The sequence below is a fragment of the Ixodes scapularis genome, unplaced genomic scaffold (genome assembly GCF_016920785.2).
Source record: "Ixodes scapularis isolate PalLabHiFi unplaced genomic scaffold, ASM1692078v2 PGA_scaffold2__306_contigs__length_199485367, whole genome shotgun sequence".
In the NCBI taxonomy this organism is placed as follows: domain Eukaryota; kingdom Metazoa; phylum Arthropoda; class Arachnida; order Ixodida; family Ixodidae; genus Ixodes; species Ixodes scapularis.
The window spans coordinates 164820361-164847607 of NW_024609857.1; the positions used below are offsets into that span (position 1 = coordinate 164820361).

General features: G+C 47.8%; 1 protein-coding gene across 1 annotated transcript; it reads right to left on the reverse strand.

Annotated features, from left to right (window-relative positions):
* Positions 1–8648: 8648 nt before the first annotated feature.
* LOC120846322 (sulfotransferase ssu-1-like) lies at positions 8649–24813 on the reverse strand. Its single transcript, XM_040218054.1, has 2 exons — positions 24662–24813; positions 8649–9902 (listed from the first exon to the last, which is right to left on the reverse strand). Exon 2 carries the CDS (start codon positions 9853–9855, stop codon positions 9013–9015), a length of 843 nt encoding a protein of 280 aa, XP_040073988.1. The 5' UTR covers positions 9856–9902; positions 24662–24813; the 3' UTR covers positions 8649–9012.
* Between the last annotated feature and the right edge of the window lie 2434 nt (positions 24814–27247).

Consider the following 27247-nt stretch of genomic DNA (forward strand, 5'->3'; position numbering starts at 1 on the left):
TTGTGGTAGTGGCTTGCCTCTTTGGCTTTCACTACGTTGTGACGCTGCCTGTAGCGAGCAGTGTACTTCCAGTTGGGCATCAGAAGCTGCGGTGACACAGGAACTGTAGACTTCAGTCGTCGTCCCATCAACAGTCTTGCTGGTGAATAGCCCTCCTTTTCTGGCGTAGTCCTGTGAGCCAGAAGAGCCTGTGCAGGGTCCTCGGACTTCCTAAGCAGGTTCTTTGCGGTTTGGACGGCTCTTTCTGCCTCGCCATTGCTTTGGGGATATTAGGGACTTGACGTTACGTATCGCACTCCCCACTTGTGTGTAAAGCACTTGAATTCGCTTGATGCAAACTGGGGTCCACCGTCGGAACGAATGACCTCCGGGATTCCAAATCGTGCGAATATTTCACTCAGTGCCTAGATGACATCCTTTGACGTCGTCCTGTGGAGCTGCTCAAGCTCAAAGACTTGGAGAAGTAGTCGATGACTACCAAGTAGTTCTTCCCATCCAACAGAAACCGATCCATACCGATCTCCTGCCATGGACGTTCGGGATGAGGTGTCTGAATTCTAGGCTCCGCACCTGGTTGCCGGAACTTCTGGCAGGTAGGGCACATGTTGACGTAGTCGTGGATCTGTTGACTGATTCCTGGCCACCAAACCGAGTCCCTCGCCCTGGCTCGACATCTCACGATGCCCTGGTGTCCACTGTGCAGGCGTTCGAGAATGTCTTGCCGCATTACAGGTGGAATAACCAGTCTGTTGTTTCTCATCAGGAGCCCTTGAACTGTGGTAAGTTCTGATGCCACGCTCCCGTACTTCCGTGCCTCTGGTGTCAAGTCTGTGGGCACCGGCCACTGGCTTTTGCAGTAGAGCATGATCCGTGCCGTGGTGACATCCTTACTCAATTCGGACCTGAGTTTGCCGAGTAGTTCAGATGACGCAGGCAAGAGTTCCAGTGCTAAAAAGAGCTCATACTCTTTTATGTAGGGTTCCTCGTCTATGTGGCTTGGTTGGGATGTGTGGAGCTTCCGCGATAGTACGTCAGCGGTGTGCATCTCCTTGCCTGGTGTGTGAAATATTGTGAAGTCGTACTCCAGGACCCTGATCCGCAACCGTTCTAGACGTGGCGTCATCTCGTCTAGTCGTTTCCTTGAGAACAACGGTACCAGCGGTTTGTGGTCCGTTTCCACATGAAATCTAAATCCTAGTAGGTACATTCGGAAGTGTTCGCACGCCCATGTGAGAGCTAGCGCCTCCTTTTCTACTTGAGCGTATTTCTGTTCTGCTTCCGTCATGGCTCGAGAAGCATAAGCCACAGGAAGTCTTTTCCCGTCTTGGTCTTCCTGTAGCAGTACGGACCCAAGCCCGTATGATGACGCATCTGATGAAAGGGTGATCTGTGCTTGAGGGTTATAGTAAGCGAGGACCGGAGTCATACTAAGTTCGGCCTTGATTTCTTGAAAGGCACTCTCTTGTGGTTCCCCCCAATACCAACTTGCGTCGCTGTGTAGCAGATATCTCAGCGGCCTTGTCTTTTGTGCCATCATAAGAAGGAACTTCGCCAGATGGTTGACCATTCCTAGAAACGATCTTAGCTCCTTCAGGTTTTCAGGTGCTGGCATGTTGGTCACAGCTGCTGTCTTCTCTGAATCAGCTGTGATGCCTGTGCTGTCCAGGATGTGACCCAAGAACTTGACTTTGTTCTTTGCAAACTGACATTTGTTCTTGTTTAGGGTGACTCCTGCGTTATGCAGACATTGGAGTACTTGTTCGAGGTTCCTGTCATGCTCCTGCCCGTCAGTTCCGAACACCAATATGTCGTCCATGTGACATACTTGACGTGGTATTCCCTCGAGAATTCGGAGCATCTCTTTCTGAAAGAATTCAGGTGCTGTTGAGATACCAAACGGCAGCCGTTGGAACTGGAAGCGTCCTACGCGCGTGATGAAGGTTGTCAGTTCCTTGGATTCAGGTGCCAAGGGAACCTGCCAGTAACCCGCGTTTGCGTCCAGCTTGCTGAAAACGCGCGCTCCAGCGAGCTTTGCCAAGTTCTCTTCGACTGTGGGCATGATGACGCGCTCCCGAATGACCTGGTTGTTGAGCTCTGTGTAGTGGACACAGATCCTCAGGCTGTCGTCTTTTTTCTTTGCAACCACCATAGGCGCACACCATTCCGTTGCGTGCTCAACCTGTTGGATCACTCCCAAATCCAGCATTCGCTGTATCTCCTGACGAACTTTTGGAAGGATTGGGATAGGCACACGTCGAGGATATGTGATCTTAAAGGGCTTGGCATCAGGGTGAAGTGCGATCTTGTACGTCGTCTTCATTGTTCCCAGACGATCCTCCAGGAGAGACTCGTATTCCTTCGGACAATGGCTGCTGTTGCTGACCTCATGCAGTACCGGAAGCACGTTGAGGGCTTGAATCGCTGGACGTCCCAGTAACGCACAGTGGAGACCTTCAGCAACAAACATTTTCTGCTGGGTTGTCTTGTTATTCCACTGGATTGTCGAGATGAACTGTCCAAGGGTGGGGAGGTGTGCTCTTCCTGCCGTGAGAAGCTTGTCATTGGCCACCGTCAGGGTACCCATGGCACGTTCATCATATTCCATGGCTGGAATCACCGTGACATCCGCACCGGTGTCGACCTTGAATGTCAGCGTCTTTTGTCCAATTCTGGCTCTTACCGTCCATGGTTGTCCGTTCGCTGAGTGTAGCACCTGTCCCACGAATAGCTCGTCCACAGCGGAGTTTCTTTGCCTCCCGTTGTTGCTTGGGCGTAGGTCTGTTGGACGTTCTCTGGCCATGCACACCGCTTGAAAATGGCCAGTTTTCTTGCATCCATTGCATTTCTTCCCCGTTGCTGGGCATTGCGCCTTGCTATGTCTCAGAGTGCCGCCACACCATCTGCAGGACCACGATGTTTCTGACGCTGTCTGTAGCTTTGAATGCTCGCGGTGCGGTGGACAATAACGCCCTCCTCGCTTATGAACTTCGTCGACGTCGGCACGCGCTGCCTCGTGACCACGCAGTTCGTGTTGTTGACGCTTAACTGTTTCAGAGTTCCGAGTTGCCGCAATCGCCCCTTGTAGAGTCAGTCTTGCGTCCAGTTGAAGCTTCTCACTCAGCTTCTTGTGTAGGAGCCCCACGACTAGCCGATCTCTGATCAGGTCTTCCCTGAGGCTTCCGTAGTCGCAGGTGTCTGCCATCCTGTGCAAGTCTGTTTTGAATGCTTCCGCTGTCTCGTGCGTTTCTTGTTTCCTCATGTTAAACTTTGCCCGTTCAAATATGACGTTCGTATGAGGAATGAAGTGCGCTTCAAACTTGTCTTTCACCGTATCGTAGACGTTTAGTTCGTCCGCTGACAGCTTCAGTGAAAATAGAACGTCCTCGGCCTCTCGTCCCATCGCGTAGAGAAATGTGTTCACCTGGGTCGTTTGGTCTCGTAGATGGAGCCCGGAGATGATGCGATAGCGTTCCCATCGTGCGATCCACCTCCTCCAGTCGTTTAGGTCTCTGAAGTCTAGCTTCTCCGGAGTTTCGACGGCGAACGGGTTGAAGAACGGAACACCGCCCGCTTGTGCCGCGCCATTGAGGAACGAGGCCTCGTCCGTTTGTGCCGCGGCGTTTCCCGCTTGAGAAGGCCCCGACTGGGGTTGTGCCATCGGAAACCGACTCCAGGCGTCCTCGAGGTTTCGTGGTCTATCACGCCACCGCTGCCACCATGTCGTGTACCGTGTGCGGAACTCCAAGAAAGTTAGAGACGAGATCGAGACGAACGTTTGTTTCCTGCTCTTTTAATATGGCGTCTTTCCCCCCGACCCAGCGTTGCCAGACCTCTTTCAGTCTCTGGACACGACACGAACGTTGCGAGAGCCGTGGTTTGAGCTCGAGATCTTCGCTTCGGATCGAGGCGAAGTTAAACTTTGTCAACATGGCGGTGCCGTACGCTGCGGCCAAGCTTATCTTCCGCCATTGTCGGCGTCGCTACTGAGACCACCGGGGACGCCTTTCAAGCCCCCAACGACGACTTTCGGCGACCGTACCGGCTATCGAAAGCCGTTGTGCGTTGACTCTGCGACGAGCTTCTTTCGGCGCCCGGACTTCGTGGCGGCGGACAATCGCGTCGACCATGACCGTGGAACCACAAGTTCTCTACGCGCTGCGGTTCTTCGGAACCGGTAGCTTTCAAGGCATGGTGGCGACTGACGAGCACCTGTTAGTTAGTCTCCCACATGACTGTGAGCCGGGCTGTCAGAGTTTTTGCGGCTGCCATCGTTTTTTTTTTTTCTGTAATATTCGAAGAGGTACTAATAAGCTGGTATACAATTCAGAATGTTGGGAAACAAACAAGAACCGGGGTAATTCTTGGGTAGGGTCGAGTCTTCCGGCAGCCGGCAGAATTATTTCCCCAAAATTCTACTTGCAGTCGTCACTCATTGGCGGTGAAATCAGTTCATCGAACGACGTGCCATCGACAGATCGTTTCATCGGCACGCGATGTAATCACATGAAAGAGATTTTCTTCCGTTAGAGGTACATACATTTGCACACCTTTATACATGTTAGTGGGGTGTCCCATAACTAACACCGTAATAAGTGTAGCGATGGATCTTATAAAAGAAATGCAAACCTCATACCTTTAAAAATGTGTGATTTTTAAACACGTTTCTTAAAACGTGTGACAATGCACTACACCTTCCTATAAAGATGTAAAGCTACAAACTCTCGTCTCGTCAGGCTATACATTTAAGTGGGGTGTCCCATAACTAACACCCTAGTAAGTGTAGCAATAGACCTTATAAAAAAAAATCTAAACGTCACACCTTTAAAAATATGTGATTTTTTAAACACGTTTCTTAAAACGTGTGAGGATGCACTACACCTTTTTATAAAGATGAAAAACTACAACACCCATTCTCGTCAGCCACGTAGCCAGGGGGGGGGGGCATAAGGCCCCCCCCTCTCGAAATCTTCCATTTTGCTGGGCCCTCCTCTCTCCCCTCCCCCTCATAGAGCACTTTGTCATGGGCGCCCCCCCCCCCCCCCCCCTTAAACAAAATGCTGGCTACTTGCCTGCTTCTCGTCAAGGTGTAATTACCACAGTACATTTCTTTTTTGGGGTGTACAGAGTGGCCCGGGACCCAATAATATGACTGAACAAATAAATTACACAAACGAGTCGCCGAAACAGCACGTTGCTTCTTGGCGAGTGTCGAGGCAATTTCGGCCGAAAACCGGCTTCAGTATTGGCCGGATATACGGTTTTGCGCCTCGTCCTGACATCCGGCAGGTATAGGTGTATCCATGGGCGTAACAACCGGGAAGGCAAAGGGGGGGCGCTTGCCCCCCAGTTCTCAAAATGGGGGGGGGGGGGCAAGGCATGTGTTTTGCCCCCCCTTAAACAGCCGCCGCTGGGCAGGGCAAACACTGGCCGGCGGCGCCCAAGGGCATCACCCCCCGACCCGCGGGGGCATATTTTTAAAGCGCAGGCGATACAAACCCTAGCAACAGCGCTCACACCGGATTGGCTGGTTCGTGGAGATAGGCGCTGCCGCCGTCATCATAGGCAGTGGTTACAATGCGAGTTTCCTGAGCGGTAGCGTAACTTAGTTGCAAGATGTCTGCCTCATACGTAGCAGACCCAGGTTCTATCCACGGTGTGGGCATCTTTTTTTTTTTTCCTCGAACATTTTGTTTTGTTGAGGCATTTCGCGATATTTACGACATTTCTTTTTTATGATTAACACTTAAAAAAGAAATGTTGTCGACAAAACATCGTGGAACTAAATCGTATGGGACCCTATGGATGTGCATGGGGGACAGCGGGGCTTGGGTTGCCGGCTGCAAAGCGGTGTGTACGGGGGTAGAAGGGGGGGGGGGGTGGTAAGTGGGTTAATAGTTTTGTAATTAGTAGCCGCACATTCTCGCCGCGAAGCGGCGTAAATGCAGACGGGGGGAGGGGGGGGGGGGGCGGGTTATATACACGCGCTGTCCGAATCCAAAATTTAAGTTCCCGCGCGTTGCTGAACAGCCAATCCGGCGTGAGTGTCGTTGCTAGGGGGAGTGTCACCTGTGCCGTAAAAGTCACTGATGGACCGAATCTGCCGAACTTCAGATTCGGCAAAGTTCCGCACATGCCGAAATTTAGAAGGAAAGTTCGGCGAAAATTCGGCAAAAGTTCGGCAAATGTTTGCGCGCGCGCACGAACACGACGGGGCGATGGATCGCAAATGGACGCCGCGCAGTCGCGCGGTTACCATCGTACTGCTTAGTACAACCAGCGGTTACGACGAGGTGTGGAGTAGGCGACACGGTAACTGTGCGTTTGTGAGCTTTCGCTAGTGTGGTTCTCTTCAATATTTTCTGCCTCAAGAACAGAAGATTGACCAATAATTTACGCAGTCCACTGCGCAAGTGACAAATGATGCGGTGCATTCTGGATAACGTGATTTTCATTTGACGTTTCCATTGATGAAACGAGCTAGTTGAAACATTGACTGACAACTGACAATTACACTCAGTGTGCGCACCCCACTGCCGTCAAACGGGGCAGAGTCACGAGAGCTTGCCAGGATGTATGAAATGCAGGTGGCATCCTTGTCATAATGTGACATTTGTTTTCCCCCTTCTCTTCTTTCCATTTTACGCACTTTCTGTAGTGTGTTTATTCTGTACATGTATACATCGGTTTTGTTTTTTCACATGTGGTGGCGGGCTGGCAGGCGCTCTGCGTAAGGGTTTGCACCTGTCTGCCTTGCCCGGGCCGCACACCACCACATGGGCCCCTTCCAGTTTGTATTTGATACCGATACCGATGCGATGCTCCAGCTTTTTTTAAATACTTTTCTTGATGCTACTGCGATGCTTAACATTTCTGTTCATAATACTTCACTCCATGTCACTTCAACTTAGGTTCTGTCCCACAAGCCCTCGATGGCTTTGACGAACCTGCATTAATTTCGATGGTATAATAATAATTATAATAGCCACACGACTCCCATAAACTATTCACTGTTCAGAAGCAAAAAATCCAAGAACGCTAGAAAGTTCTGGTACTTGGTTGCTCGGTATTCTTTGGGCTCTAAAGGACACTTATTTTGTTATTTACCGTTACTATTGTTGCATGTGCACCAATAAACACAATGTACAAAAAATATGGTATCCTTGCAACAGATGGTTCCAAATTAAATTGCTGGATCACAGCTCTGGTGAAAAGAAGAAACAGCTGGCAGCAATGCGTCAACAAACATATGCATAGCAGTTATCTAGAAAGCCGGAGTATGAAACATATATCTCATATCTGAAGGCTGCACAACAAACGAAACATGAAGGAAAGAGCAGCTGTTACAAAAACAATTCTTGTTTACTTAACAGCTGTTTAAAAATACCCAAAATATCTGGTTTTACCCAAAAACAAAGGACGCTATTTATACTATGCAGTTGATCAGAGTTGGTCTCGAAATGAACAAACAGGGTCTCTGTCAATAATCTAGGTATTTGTTATCATGAGTTGATATATTAACATGATCAGTTTTTCAGAATATTTTCCAAGTCACGAAATTCGCGAAAATGAGCTGCTTGTGAAAATAAGGTCGTTTATAGTATGCAGTTAATTAGAGTTGGTCTGGAAATGGTGAAACAGGGTCTCTGTCAATAATCTATTCGTTACCATGGGTTGATATATTCACATGATAAATTTTTTGCAATATTTTCCAAGTCACAAAATATGCGAAATTGAGCTCCTAGTGAAAATTGGGTCATTTATAGTATGCAGTTGATCAGAGTTGGTCTGGAAATGAAGAAACAGGGTCCCAGTCAACAATCTAGTTTGTTTCAGTTGGTGACTGCATGAAAAGACAGGAGTATTTAAAGGAATCTACCGGAGTGTGGCATTCAATAATAATTTTTTAGTTTTTGTTCTTTTTGATAAAGTTATTTATTCTGTCATGTAGTTCTATGATACCATCTACAAAAAAGGAAAACTTACTCCAGCTCGCGTGCGCCCTCACTGCGTTTTCGTTAAACAATGACACGCACACTGACAACGCCATGTGCAACATCGCGATATTTAAGTTTCAGAACGTGCGCTGTTGTCAGTAAGCAGTTCTGCTCTCGTACAAGAAATTGGTAGTACGGTGCCTGGGGGAACGTGTCTCCGACTGGTGTGTTTACCGGGTCCAAAAAACTGGTCCCTCGATTTCCGCCTGAGGAAGTCATAGAAGTGTCATGCTCTCGCCGGTCTCGAGCCTGGCGGCGTCCCAATAGTTGTGGTGTATGTGTAAGACGCCTGTTCTGTCGCAGATCGCTCTGCAATGCGGCAGTCCACGGGAGCTAAAGCAGCCGGAAGCTGGGACGCCTGAAACGCCGTGACGACAGCGACACTCGCGTTCGCCTGTGGTTTTCGCCAGCATTTCTACGACCAACCGCCAGGATCGCGACATGCAACAGCCTGACACTCCGGCTTCTGTGACGTCATTTGTTGCCACTTTTGGACCACTTTTGATGTATGGGCGGGATAAGACGCTAAACACAACAGTCGGAGACGCGCTCCAGGCACCATAATTGGTAGTAAGAAACATCTAGTAAGGTTTACAGCGCTGATTACTAAAATTCGTGAACTAAAACAGCACTCGAGAACATCGTGGGTCAAAATACTTTTTTGTTGTTGCTTTATTTGCTCCGACAAAACAGTATCCACACATGCGAATTTTGTGTGAACTGCATTCACTGAGATCTTGTAAAATGCGCGGTGTAACCCTTCGCGTTTCTTGCTTAGTTCTGCTACTCTCATGTTAGACCAGTCTTATTCGTTACGATGCGACAATAGGATACTCTGGACTGGCCACGCCCCGCGTTTCAGAAATTGTATGTGACAATAATATTATTGTCATTATTGTTTTCTTCTTAATATTATCACTATTATACCGACATTACAGCAGGAAATGTGTTTATTGTGCGCAAGTGAAGACAGGACCATTAGTATTCCTGCTGGAGCACGCTACCGGGCCATAAACATCTAAACGACGTCCTTACGGTCCAGAAGCCAGTCCACGCCATCCCAAAGCCTTGGCACAGAAGTGCCCTCCATTTCCTTAAAGAACCTTTCCTCCAGTCGCCGTGACTGTTCTACCGAAAAGTAATTCCGCCAGTCTCCAACAACGCCCTTCCTCACGAACTGTGCTTCCCAATCCTTTTTCATCTTTGCCACGCTCGTACCATCAACTACAGCCGTCATTTTTGCTTCGTCTTCCGCAAGGTCCTTAGCGAGTTGGTTGTCCAAAAAACCAGCGATCTTCAGCACCGATTTCTTTGTGTCAGCATGGATCGACTCGTAGGTTAGAAACAGCACGTTAGGCTCGTCTTTCTTTACAAACCAAGATAGTAGGTTCTCATAGTAGCTGCCGCAGTCCGTGAGGCCCTCGACGAAAAGCTCAAAATACTCTTCAAAAGTTCCATCTTGGAAACAGTAACCGGGAATTGCCTTCGTGTGATGGTAAAAAGACACGCAACAGTCTTTAGGGTTCCTGGCCACGTATATGTACTTAGTGGAAGGCGAGAAAGTTGTCAAGTGAAAGGGCAGGTGAGTGTAGATGACTCGCGGTCTCTGGGCCTTGAGAATGCCTTCTAGACCATTCATCTCAAGGAAGCTCCATCCCGGCGTGACACCCCTGCAGACTCGGAAGCACGCCTTGACGATTTCCAGCACCCAGTGAGTACCGCACTTGGGGAAGGTGACCAGGATGATGTCGCTTTCCTCCGGCTGGTAGCGCAGGCCGCTCCGGTAGACCTCTTCTGAGAAGGATCCCGGCAAGCGGTGACCATTGATGATCTGGGCGGCGGGTCGGTCTCTCTCCCTCATCCTCTGGGACCGAAAGCAGACGGCGTTGAACTGTCAGTCTGAAACCCCTGTCGGCGAATACGTTAATGGCCTCAAAAATAAACTCCTGACTTCTTACACCGCCTGCTAGTTGTGCGAGCAGACACGCGAAACACCCCGTCTTTCGTCGTCTGCAATGCCGTAGAACGCGACCATGAAAGCGACATACTAGCGTACTAGCGTTTCATCTTGCACGAGCCACGGCCTGCACTGGTTCGTCGATTCTCTAGGGGAGTTTGTTCCGAACACCTTTAGCGTGCTTGTCTGAGAGGTGTGTTAAGCCCAATTATTGGGGCTTTGTCACCGGATGAAAATGTCAATGCGCTGAGCGAGGTGGTACATAATTATTGGAATTACGAGCCGAACAAAAAAAAAAAAAAAAAACAATATGAAAACAACAACAACAAAAAATTATAATCCACACTACTGGACAAGCAACAATTTGATGCCGCTTCTTCGTCCTTCTCATTAAGCTACCAAAATGAGGTGCCTTATTCTATTTTCTTCTTCGTTATCCTCTTCACAATCGCGTTCTTTCGGACTCTCGGAAGAAGGTGATTTCCTTGGGACGCATTTTCGACGACTGCCTTTCAGTTCTTTGAGAGTAAAACAGGAAACATCAACGATGCGTTGCTAACTTTGTCACGAGGTGTATATCAGACTGTATTTTGAGGTTCAGTAAAATCTGATGTGTAAATGCAGTGTGTATTTACATTCGGGAGGTGTTCCTCAACAAAGTTCGATACCCTGTAAGGTTCTCCTACCCCTCGTCGCTCAAGCAACGCCAAGAAACTCGTTCCTTCATGAGGCTTCCACCTTCTTTTTTTTGGAAAGTCGCTGGTTCTTCAGGTTGCAATCGAACGTGTTCCGTTATTTATAGTAAATCACTCACTTAATTTTTTTTTGAAAGTGAGGCAGTAAAGTTTAATGTTGAGGTGGTAAAGGCTGTTTGTTTTTCTCGAATTCGTTTTTGAGTCTGCCACTGCGTGGAAAAAAATCCAACGCCTGTCTTGTAGGTTATGAATGCCAAGGAGTAATTCCAAGAGGTATTTAGTGTAAGTACGAAACAGGTTGCATAGCCCTTTTCACAATGAACCAGAATCTCCTTTCGCACCTTCATTGTCACCAATTACTGTTCCTCCGCGAGGCACAAATAGTGCGCTGCGCAGGCGCACTAAGCGTAGAGGCAGCATTACTCGTTACGGCTTCTGCATTTCTAGCATGGTTGTTCCGCGGAGCGATATATTTTCGTGGATGGCACGCGGTGGTGTTCATTTGGCTTATTCTTAACATGTACCTGACTGAAATTGCCCCGTTGAATTAGGGTACGTAAAGAAAAAGAACAGGTGTGGGATTGTACAGAGTTGAGGCAAGGTCGCCATATCTAAAAGGCAGACCGAGTAAACTGTATGGGGATTCACAGAGTTCAATTTGCCTTCTTATAACTAGATAACTTCAAAACAGGACATAGTGGTGAGACTGTCACTTCGAGAACCATTATAACACAGAATGTGGTTTGCTAGGTGATTCCGATGGGCAGTCGTCATGAACGAGCGTCATAACGAGCGTCACTGAAAATAAATAAATAACGATTCGTCAAATTGATCGTCCCGAACGAGTGACACGCAGGGACCGTAACGCACGTTAAAGTTTCATATAAAGGAAACGTACGAAGTTTGAGCCACGGCTGGGCTTTAACTTGGGTCAAGCCCAGCCGGGGCTTGACCCAGCTGCCAAACTAGCTACTAAACTATTAACCAATTTTTTTTTTCCTGCAAAACATTTCTTTACAATGCATACACAATTATTCACAATATGTATATAATCCGGCACGACAATGGGATAACTTATATAACTAGCATGTACAAGCTACATAAACAGCCAGACACCACCGACAATCATGCCGTTCCTACCTTAGCGAGGCTTGTCTTAAAACTCACTACATTTCAATTTAATAATGAATACTTTAGACAATTTAGTGAACCCGAGACGGGCACCAAGATGGCGCGCAGTTATGCCAAGATAATTATGGGAAAACTAAAGACAGAATATGTTTTAGATGACCCCTAAATCCAGAAATGTAAGCAAGATTTTTAGATGACATTTTGCCATTATGGAGACACCGAGGCGAAGCTGCTGAAATTTAAAAATCATTATATTACTTGTCATCCGAACATTCGTTTTACCCGCACTACTATCAAACCGATATTGACTTCTTGGACGTCCATGTAAAAATAGAAGACTGAAAACTCTTAGCAAAGTTGAACCGTAGACCAACCGACCGACAAGAATAGCTACATTACCAAAGCAATCATCCACGTCATTGTAAAAACCGCATATCCTATAGCCAAGTCAATTGTTTTAAACTTATTTGCTCGAACTAGGAAGATTTTGAAGCTAGACGCAAAAATCTAAAGACCGTATTAGAAATACAAAATTATCCACCAAGTGTAATTGACGATGCAGTTCAGGGCCCGTTTGCTCGAAGCGCTAACCGCGGCTAATGTTAGCCGCGCTAGCTAGGAGAGGGATTTTGAAATCACGTGACTGGCTCGGTAGGGATGCGGGGAAACATGGCGGTGCCCCGGTGAGTGAGCGCCGCTCGCTTTGGAACTAATATGTCGTTGTAGCTGCAATATCGGGCGCGTTAGTCAGCAACGAATGGTGCAGGAGGCGTTCGCTTTGCCTTACCTAACTTAACTTGCAAAGCATGAGCAATGACCTCGCCGCATTTTTTAGATAGTCTTTCGATTCTGGCCATTCCTAAGCCTAAATGAACGCAATAATTGTCGGCATGGCAACGTCTTTGGAAAGGCAACGTCTTTGGATTGTCGCCATGGCAACGTCCTTGACAGATTCAGATCAGATTCAGACAACGTTTATTGAGAACAAGAAAAGGACTGCTTCGATTAAGAAAGCGTCGTGATGCGGTCACTGCTTCGGTGGGGCATCTTTCTTGGATGGAGTATGTATGGGTGTTGAAGTGAGAGTATGAAGGGGGGGGGGGGAGGAGGGGTTCAAGGCTGTGGTGACTCTAAAGTGAGTTGCTTAGTCCTCCACTGGAGATGAATTCCAACAGAGAGCCCAGAATGCTTGTGCGGCGTTCTGCGTCGCCGATGGGGTGGGTCCATTCCCGTACGCTGCTGGGCACTTCATCTGGAGGGAGTGTGGCCCAGACTGTTTGGCGAGTCTCTCGGAGAGCTTCGCATTCCCAAAGCAAGTGCTGAAGTTTCGGGAGCTTGTCGGGGTGTTTACATCTGTGGCAGCGCGGGTCTGTTGGAACAAAGTATGGGTCCGTCTTTCTTTTGCGGTTCAGCTCGAAGATGTACGTCTGGTGGGGTGTGATTGCTCCTCCGGTACGCACTCTTCTGAGTAGAACGGTCTGGTGCCGTTTGAATATCTTTTCAGGGATCGGGTACGGTTCCGCCGTCCAGGTGTTCAGAATCTGTTTCCGAACCTGGGCGCGAATCTTGCGTATTTCTTCCTTGGGATCGTATGCTTCCTCGATGGGCTCCGTTCCTGGTATCAGGTTCCTTGCCGTCTTAGCGTGGCCATCTGGGAGTGCTGCTGTCTGTAGTACCTCTCTGGCAGCTCGATGGGCTGCCGCGTTGCCCTGTATTCCAGCGTGTCCGGGTACCCACCGTACGCTGGTTTTCGTGCCGTGTTCCCGGTGTATCCGTAATGCCGATTGGAATATAGCCGCGATTGTGGGGCTCGTCGTCGTGGTGTGGTGTTTGACGAGGCTTCTGATTTCCTCTTGCGAGTCAGTGTAGATGGTCAGGTGGTTGCGAGTGTGGCTGTTGCTGGTAGCTAGGTTCTCATATGTTTGCAGGGCCAGGAGTATCGCTGCTTCTTCAGTGGCTTGTGGCGATGTGAGTTTTGTGTAGACCTTACGAACCGTAAGTGGGGCGTCTTGTGCTTCGCGAAGAAATACCACCGCCGCGGATGCTGCCGTTGCATTGGTAGCTGTGTCCACATAGACAACTTGGTTGTCTTCGTGGTTCAATTGTGACACTTCTGCAAGGTGGAGTCGGGCATGGTGCTCTCTACGTTTTTGATGTTTCTCTGCGTTCATGTTCCTGGGTAGCGGCTTTTGGGCAATGTCTATTAGCTCCCAAGGCGGTTTGGCTCGTGGCATGGGGTTCTTAGCTTGGATTTGAACGCCGAGGTATTTGGCTATTGCTCTGCCTTCTACCGTATGCTCCAGTCTTGCGACTTGCATTTCCCTTTGCTGCCTGAGAGAGTCTTGCAGGCTCGGTAGAAAAACACATTTCCTAAGTTCGTTAAGCCTAGTCGTTCTCGGTAGGCCAAGAATGGCTCTTCGTGCCTCGTTGTAGAGGGTGTCAAACTTGTTGAAGTGTTCGCTCCTGAGTTTGTAGAAACGGGCCGCGTACGTGACCTTAGCCATCAGGACTGCGGTCACCAGAGTCTTGGCCGATTTTTCCCCAGCACCGCCAAGTCTGCTTGCGATACGTCGGACCAGCTGCAACCCCTGCCTCCATTTCTTTGTCGATTCTTTGACCCATTCCGTTGCCAACGAGCGTTTGTAGCCAAAGTTTATGCCGAGGATTTTCACAAAGGGCTCGCATTGTAATGCGTTCCCAGCAAAAGTGAGGCCGAGGTCTTTGTTCTCGTGGCCTTTTCCGAAGGTGGTATATTTAGTTTTCTCCGAGGATGGTTGCATGCCCACTCTTTGTAGATACCTGTCTATGGTATCTAGGCCTCTTTGGAGTGTGCGTTTCTGTATATCTTCTGTTCCTATGTGAGTCCAGATTGGGATGTCATCGGCGTAAGCCGTTGCCTTTAGTTGTGGAATCTTGTGCAGCTCCCAGAGCAGCGGTGCCATCACGATGTTGAATAGAGTTGGTGATAGCACCGCTCCCTGGGGGACTCCGATGTTGTTTTCCTTAGTTGGGCCGTCTTGGCTATCTTTTCCATACCCAGCTCTGATTAGGTATCTCCGGTTGTCAAGAAAGGATTTCACAAAGTTGAGTTGCCTCCCCGTGAGTCCAGCTTCTTCCATGGCTTTGATAATGGAGTCGTGGGGCACCGTGTCGAAAGCCTTCTTAATGTCAATCGACACTAGTACCCTGAGGTGAGGGCTGGATTCGTGCAGGCTGTCCACATCTTTGAAGATCATTGCTAGGCTGTCGTGTGTGCCAAGATTCTTCCGGAAGCCGGTTTGTGTCGGGTGGAAGACGTTTAGCCGTTCAGCGTTCCATTGAATTCTTGCAAGGACCATCCTTTCCATGAGTTTTCCCATTATGGAGGTGAGTGAAATGGGTCGTACATTGCCTGGTTTAGTTGGAGGCTTCCCCGGTTTAGGTATAGGGGTTACCACGAAAGTTTCCACTCATCGGGCAATTTGCCAGTGGTCCAAATCTGGTTGAACCATCCTAATATCGCCTGTTTGATGTATGTTGGTGCATTGCGGAGCATAGAAGCGGTGACGCCGTCTGGGCCAGGGGCGCTCTTTGTTCTGCTCTGGTGAATTGCTGCATGGAGCTCCCACTCTGTAAGTGGCTGGTCCCAGGATTCTATGCCATCAAATGTCGGTACGTTCTCTGGAGCATAGATCTCAGGGTTGGGCTTGCTGGGTGGTTGGGGAAAAAAAACTTCTCCTAGCTGATCCAGAATTTCGGCGGTGGTTTCATTCGAGATGAGTGCAATGACTGGGACGGGGCTGGGTGCCTTGCGTTTACCGTACATGGAGTTGAAGGTGCGCCACATGTGTCCCAAGGATGTGGTCCTGTCGAACGATTCACAATGTTCCATCCATTTGGAGAGGCAGAGGTGCTGGGCATATTTTCCGGCTTGTCTGGTGAGCCGGTTTACTCTATTGAGATATATCTTCCGTTTGTTCTTGCGATAACGGTCAAGTGCTGTGTTGCGCTTGTCCCACAAGGATAGGAGGTGCATATCGGGGTTGGGGGTTGCCTCGTTGATCATCCTCGCGTCGACTGCCATCTCTGCCGCGTTGGTGAGAGTAAAGGTAATGTTGGTTGGGGTTAATGGAGACTCGAGTTTCTCGAGAGCTTCTCTATACCTGTCCCAGATTACAGTTCTACTTTGTCTTTGAGTGTTTTTTTTCTTGACGCCGATGTCGAGCTCCACAATTATAGGAAAGTGATCACTGCCCCATGTTTGTTCTAGGATCGACCATTCTGCTTTGTTAGCTGCTATGGTATTCATGAGAGTGATGTCGATGACGCTGTCCTTTTGTTTAGACGTCGTGCCATATCTCGTTGCTTTGCTCGTATCATTGACAATGCTAAGGTCCGTTTGGTCTAGTATTTCAAAGAGGTCTTTTGTTCTGGTGTCAATGGGCTGGTCGTTCCAGGGTTCGATGTGCGTGTTCAAATCTCCCCCCATAATTATGATGTCCATGGGGTATTCGCGCCGGAGCGTATCAATCCAGGAGAGATCGTACGCCTTTGCAGGTGGTATGTATGCCGACACCAGGAGCAGTCTTTTCGGAGTGCTTTCTAGGGCAACTCTCACTGCAATTATTTCTTGCGTGTCGTTGCACCATCGGTCAGTGTCTATCTTGACGTGGGGCAATTTTCGATCGATGTATATTCCTGCTTGGGCTTGAACTTGATGGCTGTCGGATTCTTCTTTTTGCTTCTTCTTCACTGCCGTATGTTTGATGCTCGGTGTATAGTGTGCTTCTAGTCCAGGGAGTTTTATGTCATCGGTGCGGGTTTCTTGCAGGAGCAAAACGTCAAAGGCGTAATCCTTTAGTCGTTGGATAAGTTCCGCTTTCCTTTGGGCTAGACTGCGGCAATTCCACTGTAGTATACGAAGTGGTTTGCCACCTAGTTTGTTCTTAGTGGATCTCTGGTCCATGGTTGTTCTTAAGAATGGAGATCGCAGGTGAGGTAATGGAAACCTTGGTGAAACGCTCTGGAAAGGCGTGGATGATCAATTGCTCGAAGTTATGGAGTCTTTGTTGCATCTCTTGCTGTTGAGCGTGTTGTTGCTGTTGTAGCCGCTGTTCCATTTCTTTTATGTCTTGCTGCAAAGATGCATAGTCTGAGACAAGGGGTTGCTTAGGCAAGGGTATTTTTTGCAGGGCCGGCGTTGGCGGTACCGCAGACGGTTGGGCGTTGGTTTCTGGTTGGTGTCTGTTGGTGGAGGCGGTTGGTGCTTTTTGGTTTTGCTGTTTCTTCTGGCAGTTTGCCTTGGCTGCTAAATCCGCTTCTTGTATGCGCTTAAGGAGGATGGCTCGTCGAGCCTCAGTTTGCTTCCTTTCTTCATCATATTTCTTGCGTTGTGTTTCGACCTCAGCCAGTAGTTTCGCAAGGTGTTTGTCATTGGCTCTGATTCTTTCTTCCATGACTTTAAGTTCTTCCTTCCAGCTGCGGACTTCGAGTTCGCTGCTTGTGTAGAAGCCTTTAAGTGGAGGTGTGATGTGGGCACCGGGTTCCCTCCTTCCGCTGGACACTGATCTTTCCCGCTGTATGGCTTGGGTTCTGGAACGGCTCCTGCCTCGTTGGGGTTTGTCTTGCCTGTGCACCTCTTTTCCTGCGGCGCTCCTGCTTCGGCTTCTGCTGCGAGGCTGTGCGGGCGGGGTAAGAGCGGCGAACCTGTTGGAGGACGAAGTTAGAGGCGGATAGTCGTCTAAGGTAACCTGGGGTGGTGGTTGCCTTCTTCCTGCGTGGAGGGGTGTGCCTCTTTGGTTGGTTCTGCTTCTGTTCCGGCTTCTCCTTGGCTGGTTACGACTCTGTAACTTTTGGTCTGTTTGTAGCTTTGTAGGACATTTTGGGTCGGTGGCAATATGAGTCAGCGAGCGGCAATTTACGCAGTATGTGCGCTCGCAGATATGGATTTCTTTGAGAACGCATCCGCAATCTGGGCATCTCTGTCGGCGCGTGCAGACGTTTTCTTTATGTCCTAGACCATGGCAGCGTCTGCACACAACTGTCTTCGGTCTGTACGGGGCGACTCTTGTTATGCGGTCCATATAGAGCACAGTGTATGGCGGTCTATTGCCTTGGAAGGTGACCAGCGCTAGACCGTTGTTACCAAGCTTTCGGGCGAAGAGTATTTCGTGCGACTTGCAGTCGAGTTCTCTCATGAGCTGTTCCGGGCTGTATGTAGCGTTAATGCCTCTGATAACGCCTCTCGTCGTATTGCTTGGCGGTAGCTCGTGGGCTATAACCGACACTTCTCTGTCTGGGGCTCTGATTGCCTTTATCTTGAGCAGACCGGGAACTTGGGCTCTGGTCTTGGTAATAACCGACACTGTGTTGGTCGTGCTACCAGTCCGGATGAGCAGCTTCTGTTCATCTTCGCAGTTTCGTCTGTCTAGGCCCAACGCTCCGTAGAACGCTTTCACTAGATTTTCCAACGGTAGAGTGGCTAGGTTGTATCTTTCGGCTGAACGGAAAACGACTACGAATCTATCGTTTTCCTCGCGATGAATTTCTGCCGTCATGTTCGTATCGGGAGTTGTTTCGTTGCAGCGAGACCTGCCATAGCGCAGTTTGCCGCTTTTGTAGTATACGTCCTGCCAACTGCAGTCTTCCGCCGCGTCTTGTGTCGCGTCGAGGTAGTCGGTCGCCACCACATCTAAGGATTCGACACCAGCGCTATCCTGCGACTGCGGTTCGTCCTCTGTTTCCATCGTGTCGGTTGCCAGGAGTTCGGACCTGTCCGTCAAATTGGTGCCTGTGCTGCTTGCGCTGGGTCTACGAGGGCGTTTCGAATCCGAGTAGGGCAGTGCTAGAGTCCTAGCAGCCGATTTGCAGCGGGCGGCAGCGCGGCTCGGCGGTCTCGTTGGTTGCGTGGACGGCGGCTGCATTGAAGCGGCCGCGTCGGGGCTGCCTCTTTGGTCGGCATGCTGATCCGTATCGTTAGAATTCGTCGGGTAGTCGTGCGGGCTAGCCACGGGCTGGGCTTCAGCGGTCGCGAGCGTTTGCTTGGGTTGGGGTGGCTGTGGCTCTGCCATGACGGCGAGCCTGCAAGCCGTTAGGCCTAGCTCGTTAAGCTTAGCTCCTGCTTCTCCGGCTTCGGCAATGAACGTTTATAACAGCAAAAGTACACACTCGCTGGGCGAGCGTTCCCAATATTCGGTGTCGCCGGTCTCTCTGGGCTACCTCGGAACCAAATCCGTGTCCAAGTTGGATCCGAAATCGCTGGAAAGGACTCCACTCGACAGAGCTCCGGAAACACGACCGTCCACACCGGCCGCCATCCGATTTTGACCACGTCCTTGACACAATCGGCCGGGGGTGTGTTCCAAAATTTACTCGATCTGACTCCGGAGTAAAGTTTTCGTACCGTGGCGTTCCAAAACTTACTCGAGCTTACTCGATGACGTCAGAACTCGCGTTCCAGAAGCGGGTTGTTTACTCCGGAGTAATTACTCACGCTACCCTCCTCGATTGGGGGGTAACGTCGGATCAAATCGAGTAAATACGTCACGTGATCTGCTCGTCGTCTGCTTTCTGCGCCGACAGCCGTGAAAGCTCGCTTGCTCCGTTGGTTTTGGTGGCGGACCTTCGAAATGACTAAGAATATGCGCAGCATCTGTGGTTATTGCGATTCGCCGTTTTCAACGCACGAATTGACTGCATTACATCCAGACCGTGCACGTTCCCCGGGAAGTTATACTTGGTAAACAGGAGCTTCTCCGCATTCTCGTCCTGGGCGTTGGAGGGAATGCTGTATTCTCACGTTCAAGGCTGAAAATGTTTGAACGCAGTAAATAATAAGGTAGTATTTTTGTTTCCTTCCAGAGTGTGGGTAATGAGAGGATAACGCTTGTAAAGCTGTGAAGACTTCGATGATTGTATTGTAATCATATTCGCGTCAAAGCGAACGTCAGTTTCATGTCATTTTTGACAAAGCACCCTCGTGCTGTACCACTACACCGTGTGGAATCAATTTCTGCAAAACATAATCGGTGCAAATTACAATGCGTGGAATATATGCATTTAGGGCGATCGCGCTGATTAATAAAAACACATTTTTTATATATAACTGTAAGGAGTAAGTAATTTTTATCTCAATATACAGCTCAAAAGGAAGGTGAGTAAAAGAAGCTGGTGGATCCACCGAAAAAAAAAAAAAACGCGTCGTCATTAATATTATTGTCTCTTCGAGTGCTTTCTTTATGATCAAAAGGATCGTCTGCTATTTTCTGCCACCGCTGCTGTGTTTTCTTTTCGGCGTAGCCTAAGACGAAGCCAATCCGCGTAGTGTCCAGGTTATTATCCCGGCCGTTCCAAAATCGAGTCGCGGATCGTTTACTCGCGATGTCACGTGGTATTTACCTCTGACGTAGGAGGCAGGTTACTCGGGTAAAATTTGGAACATAGCCCGGGTATACACCTTTCCAAAAAACACTCGACCCCAGGGGCAACAAACCGTATTCGAGCCCAGTCACTGAGTTTGAGGCTAGACTCTCACCGGCGTCCCTCCTAACCCTAACCGAGTGGTCTATGATTTCAATAGGCGCAGCCTGCGTAGGCGCAGTTTCAAACGCTGCTGGCGGCTAAATTCTCGTCTTTTCCCGCTATATTTTGTGTTTCATGGTACATGTATTTTCCCGAGGACAATCAGATAGCATTGTGCCACATTTAAAAAAACAAAAAAGCAAAAAAAAAAAAAAAAAAAAAAAAAACTGTAATTTATTTTTGTTGGGTACGCGCGCGACAGAACGTATAGTTCTATTTATTTGTGTTTTTTTCTTACGAAAAGTTTTGACGGCGCCGCGGGATTCGCCGAATGTGAAACGACAAAGCGCTTTGCTGTCAAAAATAAATTACAACAGAAGAGGGCCGAAAGGCATGCATTTCTCACGTTCACAAATAACGTGTTTACCGATGGACAGGAGCATTCGAACAATATATCGTACGTACCACACGATGCAGCGTTATCCGAAAAGAATTTATTAGAGAAAGATCTCAAATAACACAGACACTGTCGACGACCGTCACATCTTGACGATCGGACGGAATCCGAGATGACTTCGTTTTGGGGCACGAAGTTGGGGAGAGCTTCCTTTTTTCACAACCGCACCAAGGCAAAGAAACGAACGCGACTGACTCGTTTCTCACCCCAACGCGGACAACTCTTTTTGAAGATGACTGAGGATTCTACGCGGATTATCTGTAGAGGGGGGAGGACAATGTTCGCAAAATCGCGTCGAGGATCGTTCGACGTCCTTCACCTGCTTCATTTCCCGCGAATGTCGAGCAGAAAAGCTTGAATGGCAGGCACTTACCAGCCTTATTTCTCACAATGGAAGATAACAAAAACGGTGCGCGGCACGCATAAAAAAAATTAAGTGGAAACTTTCAAGGGGGGCGAGGAAACGTCGAATGCAAAACCGCAAAAACGTAGGTAGAGAACCGCGCTGAGCGGGTCTTCACAGTCCCAGAGGGTGGCAGAAAATTTCTAGCTGATAGAGGGCGCTAGAGTCGCACCAGCCGCATCAGCATCAGCAACATGGCGGCGGCCTAGGAGCGTTTTTGGAAAGGTGTATAGATAGCACACAAAAGCAGACAGCGTCCCAATAGACGTTTTTCTCAATTTCCCACGCACCGAGAAGAATGCTGGAAGTGTAATTCTACGGTCTGCGCGCGCTGGCCTTCCTCTTATAGAAAATTCGAAGTAAATAATCATAAGGCTTTGACGAACGCGCGTGCAAGGCAAAATTTGTTTTAGACTTTTTGCTTTAGGACAATTACTACTGCAGACGCCAGCACGAGCAAGGCGTGTAACTACACTTGTAGCATGCACCTCGGTGCTTGGGAAATTGAGAAAAAGGTCTATTGGGACGCTGTCTGCTTTTGTGTGCTATCAATACACGGCCGATTGAGTCAAGGCAATTCACTTGGCGAGGCGAGGTCATTGCTCATGCTTTGCGATTCAAGTGAGGTAAGGCAAAGCGAAAGCCTCCTGTAGCATTCGTTGCTGACTAAGGCGCCCGATATTGCAGCTAGGATATATTAGTTTTAAAGCGAACGGCGCTCACTCACCGGGGCATCGCCATGTTTCCCCGCACCCCTACGAGTCAGTCACGTGCGACAAGCAACGCACCCAAAATGCGACAAGCAACGCACGAATTTATGCCTGACGTATAGAATGAATTATTCTAGTGTTAATGGCATCCTAAAAAGGCACTACACCATTATATAAAAAAAGCAATCGTCTTAAACGTGCTTTTCCATGCGCTCCTGGTGTAATACATAAATGATCACACAACCTTAGAGATGCACTTGTAACCTCCCGGCTAAATCAATCGCTCACACATAACGAGTGGACGCCCTGCATAAAATCACAGTGTCCAGTCTGTAAACATATGCAACAAACGATCACGGCTAGCAGCACTCATTCGCAGCTTTCGATGAAAATTAAAGGACATTCGACATGTCACCTATCGAATGTCATCTATTTACTTGAGCGTAAGGTACGCAATATGCAATATGTGGGACACACTAAACCAGCCTTTAGAAATCTGTTTTCGCTCCCTTTCGACACTTCGCTGCACTGTGACACTCACGCGTGAAAAGATATTCATGTAGCCTAGTGTCGCCAAATTTGGTAAAGCATGGGCATGTTATGGCTCTACTAGGCGCGCTTTGGCGTTCCTTCAAATAGGTTACTTATTATTTTTTTTTTGGGGGGGGGGGGGGGGTACGTGCAGGGCGGCACCCAGCAAAACCGAAATACTTCCCCCCCCCCCCTCCTTCCCTCTCTAAAACCTCCGGAGCGTCTGCTTTTGTACAAATCACGTCCAAGAGACAATCCCTGCAAGCTACGGTGAATTGCAAGACCAAAATAACGTTTGTCGACATTAAAACACAGTTTTTGCTGTAATACCCCTTAGCAAAAAGAGGCCGTACTTCAAACGAAGTTGAAATATATTTAGTACGAATATTCATTTTGTATTTATTCTGTATTATTTTGGCCGCATTCGAAATATGCGGGTAAGGTATTCAAAATACATTATAAATATGAATAAAAAAATATTTTAAATGTACCAAAAATATTATCCCTTTGCATTAAAAACCGGTTACACAATTTTTTTTTTAATTTTCGATTTTGTCTGCAAATGGTGTCCCTGCGGTATTTGAAGGCACTACTAAATACATCTCACAAAGCTACATTAGAAACGAACACAAACACAAGCACCATGACGCACTGAACAGCTCATTCACAGTCTCGTTGACTGCTCTAGAGCCTTATATAGCCTACATATTGAAGGTAATCATTTTTTCGGTGACCACCTCTGCGCTTATTAAGGTTCCAAGTATTCGATCTTCTCCTCGGGAGTCTGTCAAAGGGGAAACAGTGTTTTGAAGTTCGTGGACGATATCTCTTAGTAAAAGGCATTGGTACAACTAATAACAATTCCGCGCAGCCCTTAAAACAATATCCACACAAACGGCTCATAAAATACATGTTATTGCTTCTCTGCGTAGCACCACTCAGGACGAAGCGAATCAAGGTAGTATCTTCACTTTAAAATACTGTAAACGACTTTATTTTCGTGAGGACCTAATTCTCGCAAAGTTCGCGAATCGCCTACAATTCCGAAAAATAGGTCCCGTGAACAATTCCGGCAAAATGTAAAAACATTAAAATCTTTAATGCGATCCCAGCGCGTCGCGAAAATTAGAATTTGCGAATTATTCCAAAACTCCAACTTTGACCTAAATCGCGAAATATTGAGCCCGCGGAAAAAAAAATATTTTACAGTAGTTGTTTTGCCTTTCCATTTTAGTAGTTGACTAATTAATATGGTAGTTAATATCACTATATTAAAGTCACTATTCGCATCACGTACAATGGTGAGTATGCACGTTCAGTGAACTAACATTGTGCTAACAAAACCACGCAAAACGTATCTGTTCACAGCACCTGCTGAAGCTTTCCAGCATCAGCAAATGTTGTGGTTGTAGTTCCCGAGCCCCGTTTGTGATTGGTGTGCAAGGAACTGATCAGGTGTGTTCTTGATAGAAAAAAGGAAACAATAACATAAACTGGGCTGATTTATCAGTGCGATGCTCCGCAATTCAGTTGACAAACTAATCAAATGTTGTATTTAGGCGCTTCAGTGTACTCCATATCTGCTTGAAGTGAACTTCTGAAAGGGGAGCTTTTCAATATTTTGGTAGTTTAAGTCAAACTACCAAAGTATTGCAGTCAAAAGGTACTTAGAGTATAACACAACAATATTTACGATTTTCAGGTATTTTAAGAGTATTCTTCACGTATTTTTGATTGCTCCATTTTTTTAGGGTTGGAGTATATTTGGCATGAATTAAATAAATATTTCAAGAAATATATGTGAAAGGTATTTTGTGCCTATTAATTTAGTATTTACATATTTCTAAACGCATGAAGGTAACTTCAAATGTAGTTTAAGTAAAGGTATTTTAAAATGATTTTTAGAAGTATATTTTAGTACTAAGTAAAAAAAAAGAAGTTTATATTTTCGGTCTATTTTTCGTGTACTTAAAATTATGAACTATATTTCAAATACACTGAAATTATAATGTGGTATATTTCAAACGTATTAGTTTTCGCTAAGGGACTGCGCATAGATGAACGTCATGCTCGGTGTCACGGCGCAGTTTATTTTTTGAATACGTCTACATGCTAGTAGAGCCTTGTTAAAATAGATGCTTAAAATTTCTTAGAGTGATACGTCCACAACATGTACCTCGTTTCGAGTGTAACTAACAAGGCAGTGAAGTTAAGAAGAGCCGCGTGAACGCTCGCTGACGTTACTTGGGGGCATAAGTGCATTCAAGTGTACGAGAAAACTCACCGTGTATAGTCTCAGGAAGGACTTTAACAAAGCAGCGGCGGTGACCGATATTCGAATGAAACGACCTCTCTACTGGCCTTCCTGCCTCGACCGCACACACAACGTCGCGACGCTCTTCAGTGTTTATACCCTGCTTTAAACGGAAGTAGCGACAAGCGAATAACGAAGCCCGAGCTGTTCAAACAAAACAGGTTTTATCGCTGCAAGTGTGCTTTCGCGCGTGCTAAAATTGCGCGCCCGTGCAAAAAGCGAATCACGTCTCTCTGTCCGAGGGAAGCGAGGGCGTCGCGGGCGATTAATTTTCCCCTGCTTATCTGCTAAGCGGCATTGCAGCAACGAGCAACGCCGGTATCCGCAACTCCAGAGCAGGCGACGCCTCCCCGCGCCACAGACCGGACTTTTAAAAGCTGGTACACGTACTTGGCGTTTGAGCGTGCTCAAGTGGGTAGCGTTTCCTTCCAAACACTTAACGGTGAACTAAAGAGGGTTTTGAGGAAGATTGCTTTTGTAGGTATACTGCTCAGACTGTGTCGGTTAATAAATACACTTAGTTCTGGTTAACAAAGCTGCCTATTAAACATGTGGCATTAGAAATAGGCGAGGACTCTTTTTCGCTTAAAGCCCTGGCTTTCCCTCTTTGAGAAAATTGGAGTAATGAGAAAACTTAATTTTATACATTCATATTAAAAATAGCGCAAAAGAGACGGGACAAAAAGACGAAGAAGCACACAGGACAAACGCTAACTGGCAACTAAACTTTATTGAAAGCTTCCAACTTTGCTATCGCCATACACACGCTTAGACTCGTTCAACAGAGACAGGGCGTAGCGCCAAATCCGCACAATCATACCGCCCACCGCCTGTTCCAAAAAGTCAGCAAAACAGCTACATCACCCCGCCGCACAATCCGAACGAGAAGAGAATAGAAAAAACGCCGCGTTAATATTGTCAAGTTAGATAGTGTTAATGAAATGGTACTCTTTCTGCTGCATATACACCGATGCGACGCTTATGCAAACGTCTTTGTCACAATCACGTATTTTCGCTGCCTCCAGCAACTCACGTTCCCTCCTTCCTTTGTTTCGTCCCTCCACCTTCGCACCGTCCAGCTTGGGGGAACAACCACAAGTTCTACAATGCCCCGGTAAGTGGGAACCGTAATTGTTGCCAAGAGAAGCCGCATGCTCTCGAAGTTGATCATTTAAGCAACGTCCCGTCTGCCCTATGTAAACACGGCCACACGTTAGAGGAATCCTGTAAACCACCTCAGTGGCACAAGGTACAAACTTTGTCACGTGTTTCTTGCTACAAACAGGTTTCTTCACTTTCGGCCCGCTCACCATAGCGCACAATTTTGACAATCTGCACGGGGCAGTGAAGACAACGTCCACGTCGAACTTTGATGCTATCCTTTTCAGATTGTGCGACACTTTATGAATATAAGGTAGCACTACAAAATTCTTTGGTTTCCTCTTAGGTACAACGGAAGAGCATTTCAACTTCTTTAGAAGGGATTCCGCAACTCCCTGTATTAAAACCGAGGGAAACCCGGAGTGTTCCAAGCGAAGTGTCTGGAGGTCAAAACTTTCACTAACTACATGCGGACAGGACTTCAACAGAGCCGACCGGAGGCAGAGCGATGCGATGCCCCTCTTTATCAATTTAGAGTGGGCTGAGTCAAAGGCTAAAAGGGCCTTTTTTGTGCGTGGCCTGTACATCCAGCACACATGGTCAAGGGAGTTAAAAGACAACCGGACATCTAAAAACTGTAAAAAAACCTCCAACGGAAGTTCGTAGGTGAAATGTAAATGCTTAGAAGATTTGCTAAAAACTTCCAGAGTAGTCTCGACTAAAGAGACCAGGCTTTGCTCTGCAGGAACAGTAACAAAAATAATAAAATCGTCGACGTACCTACAAACCTTCACAACGGGGATGTCAACCAACTCATGCAAAACCGAGCGGTCAAACTTGGCAAGAAAAATCTCACATAGTACAGGCGCCACACTAGACCCGATACAAATGCCACGCCTCTGCACATACACCTTGTCCTCAAAGCAAACAAGCGTTGAGTTTAGGTAGCAGTCCAACACTTCCAGGAAGGCATCAACCGTAACCCCACACGCGTTTTGAAACGCAAGAACGCCCGATGTCTCAATCAGTTCCCGAACAGCAACTAGAAGTTCGTCGTGTGGAACCGAATAAAACAATTCCTCAACGTCCAAGGAGAAAGCGTTGTTGACTCCAGATAGGCCCTCCCGTAGTACGTCGATGAGGTGGTCCGAACTGTTCACCTTGTAAGGGTCTTCTGGGATGAGGTTACTCAGGTGCAGCTGCAGAAACCTGCTCACCTGGGCCTGCCAGCTGTCTCTCTCTGTGACGATGGCCCCGTGCAGATTGTCAAAATTGTGCGCTATGGTGAGCGGGCCGAAAGTGAAGAAACCTGTTTGTAGCAAGAAACACGTGACAAAGTTTGTACCTTGTGCCACTGAGGTGGTTTACAGGATTCCTCTAACGTGTGGCCGTGTTTACATAGGGCAGACGGGACGTTGCTTAAATGATCGACTTCGAGAGCATGCGGCTTCTCTT

What these genes read in the sequence shown, in the direction of transcription:
- LOC120846322 (XM_040218054.1), bottom strand. Translation starts at nt 9,855, where the DNA reads ATGAGGGAGAGAGACCGACCCGCCGCCCAGATCATCAATGGTCACCGC.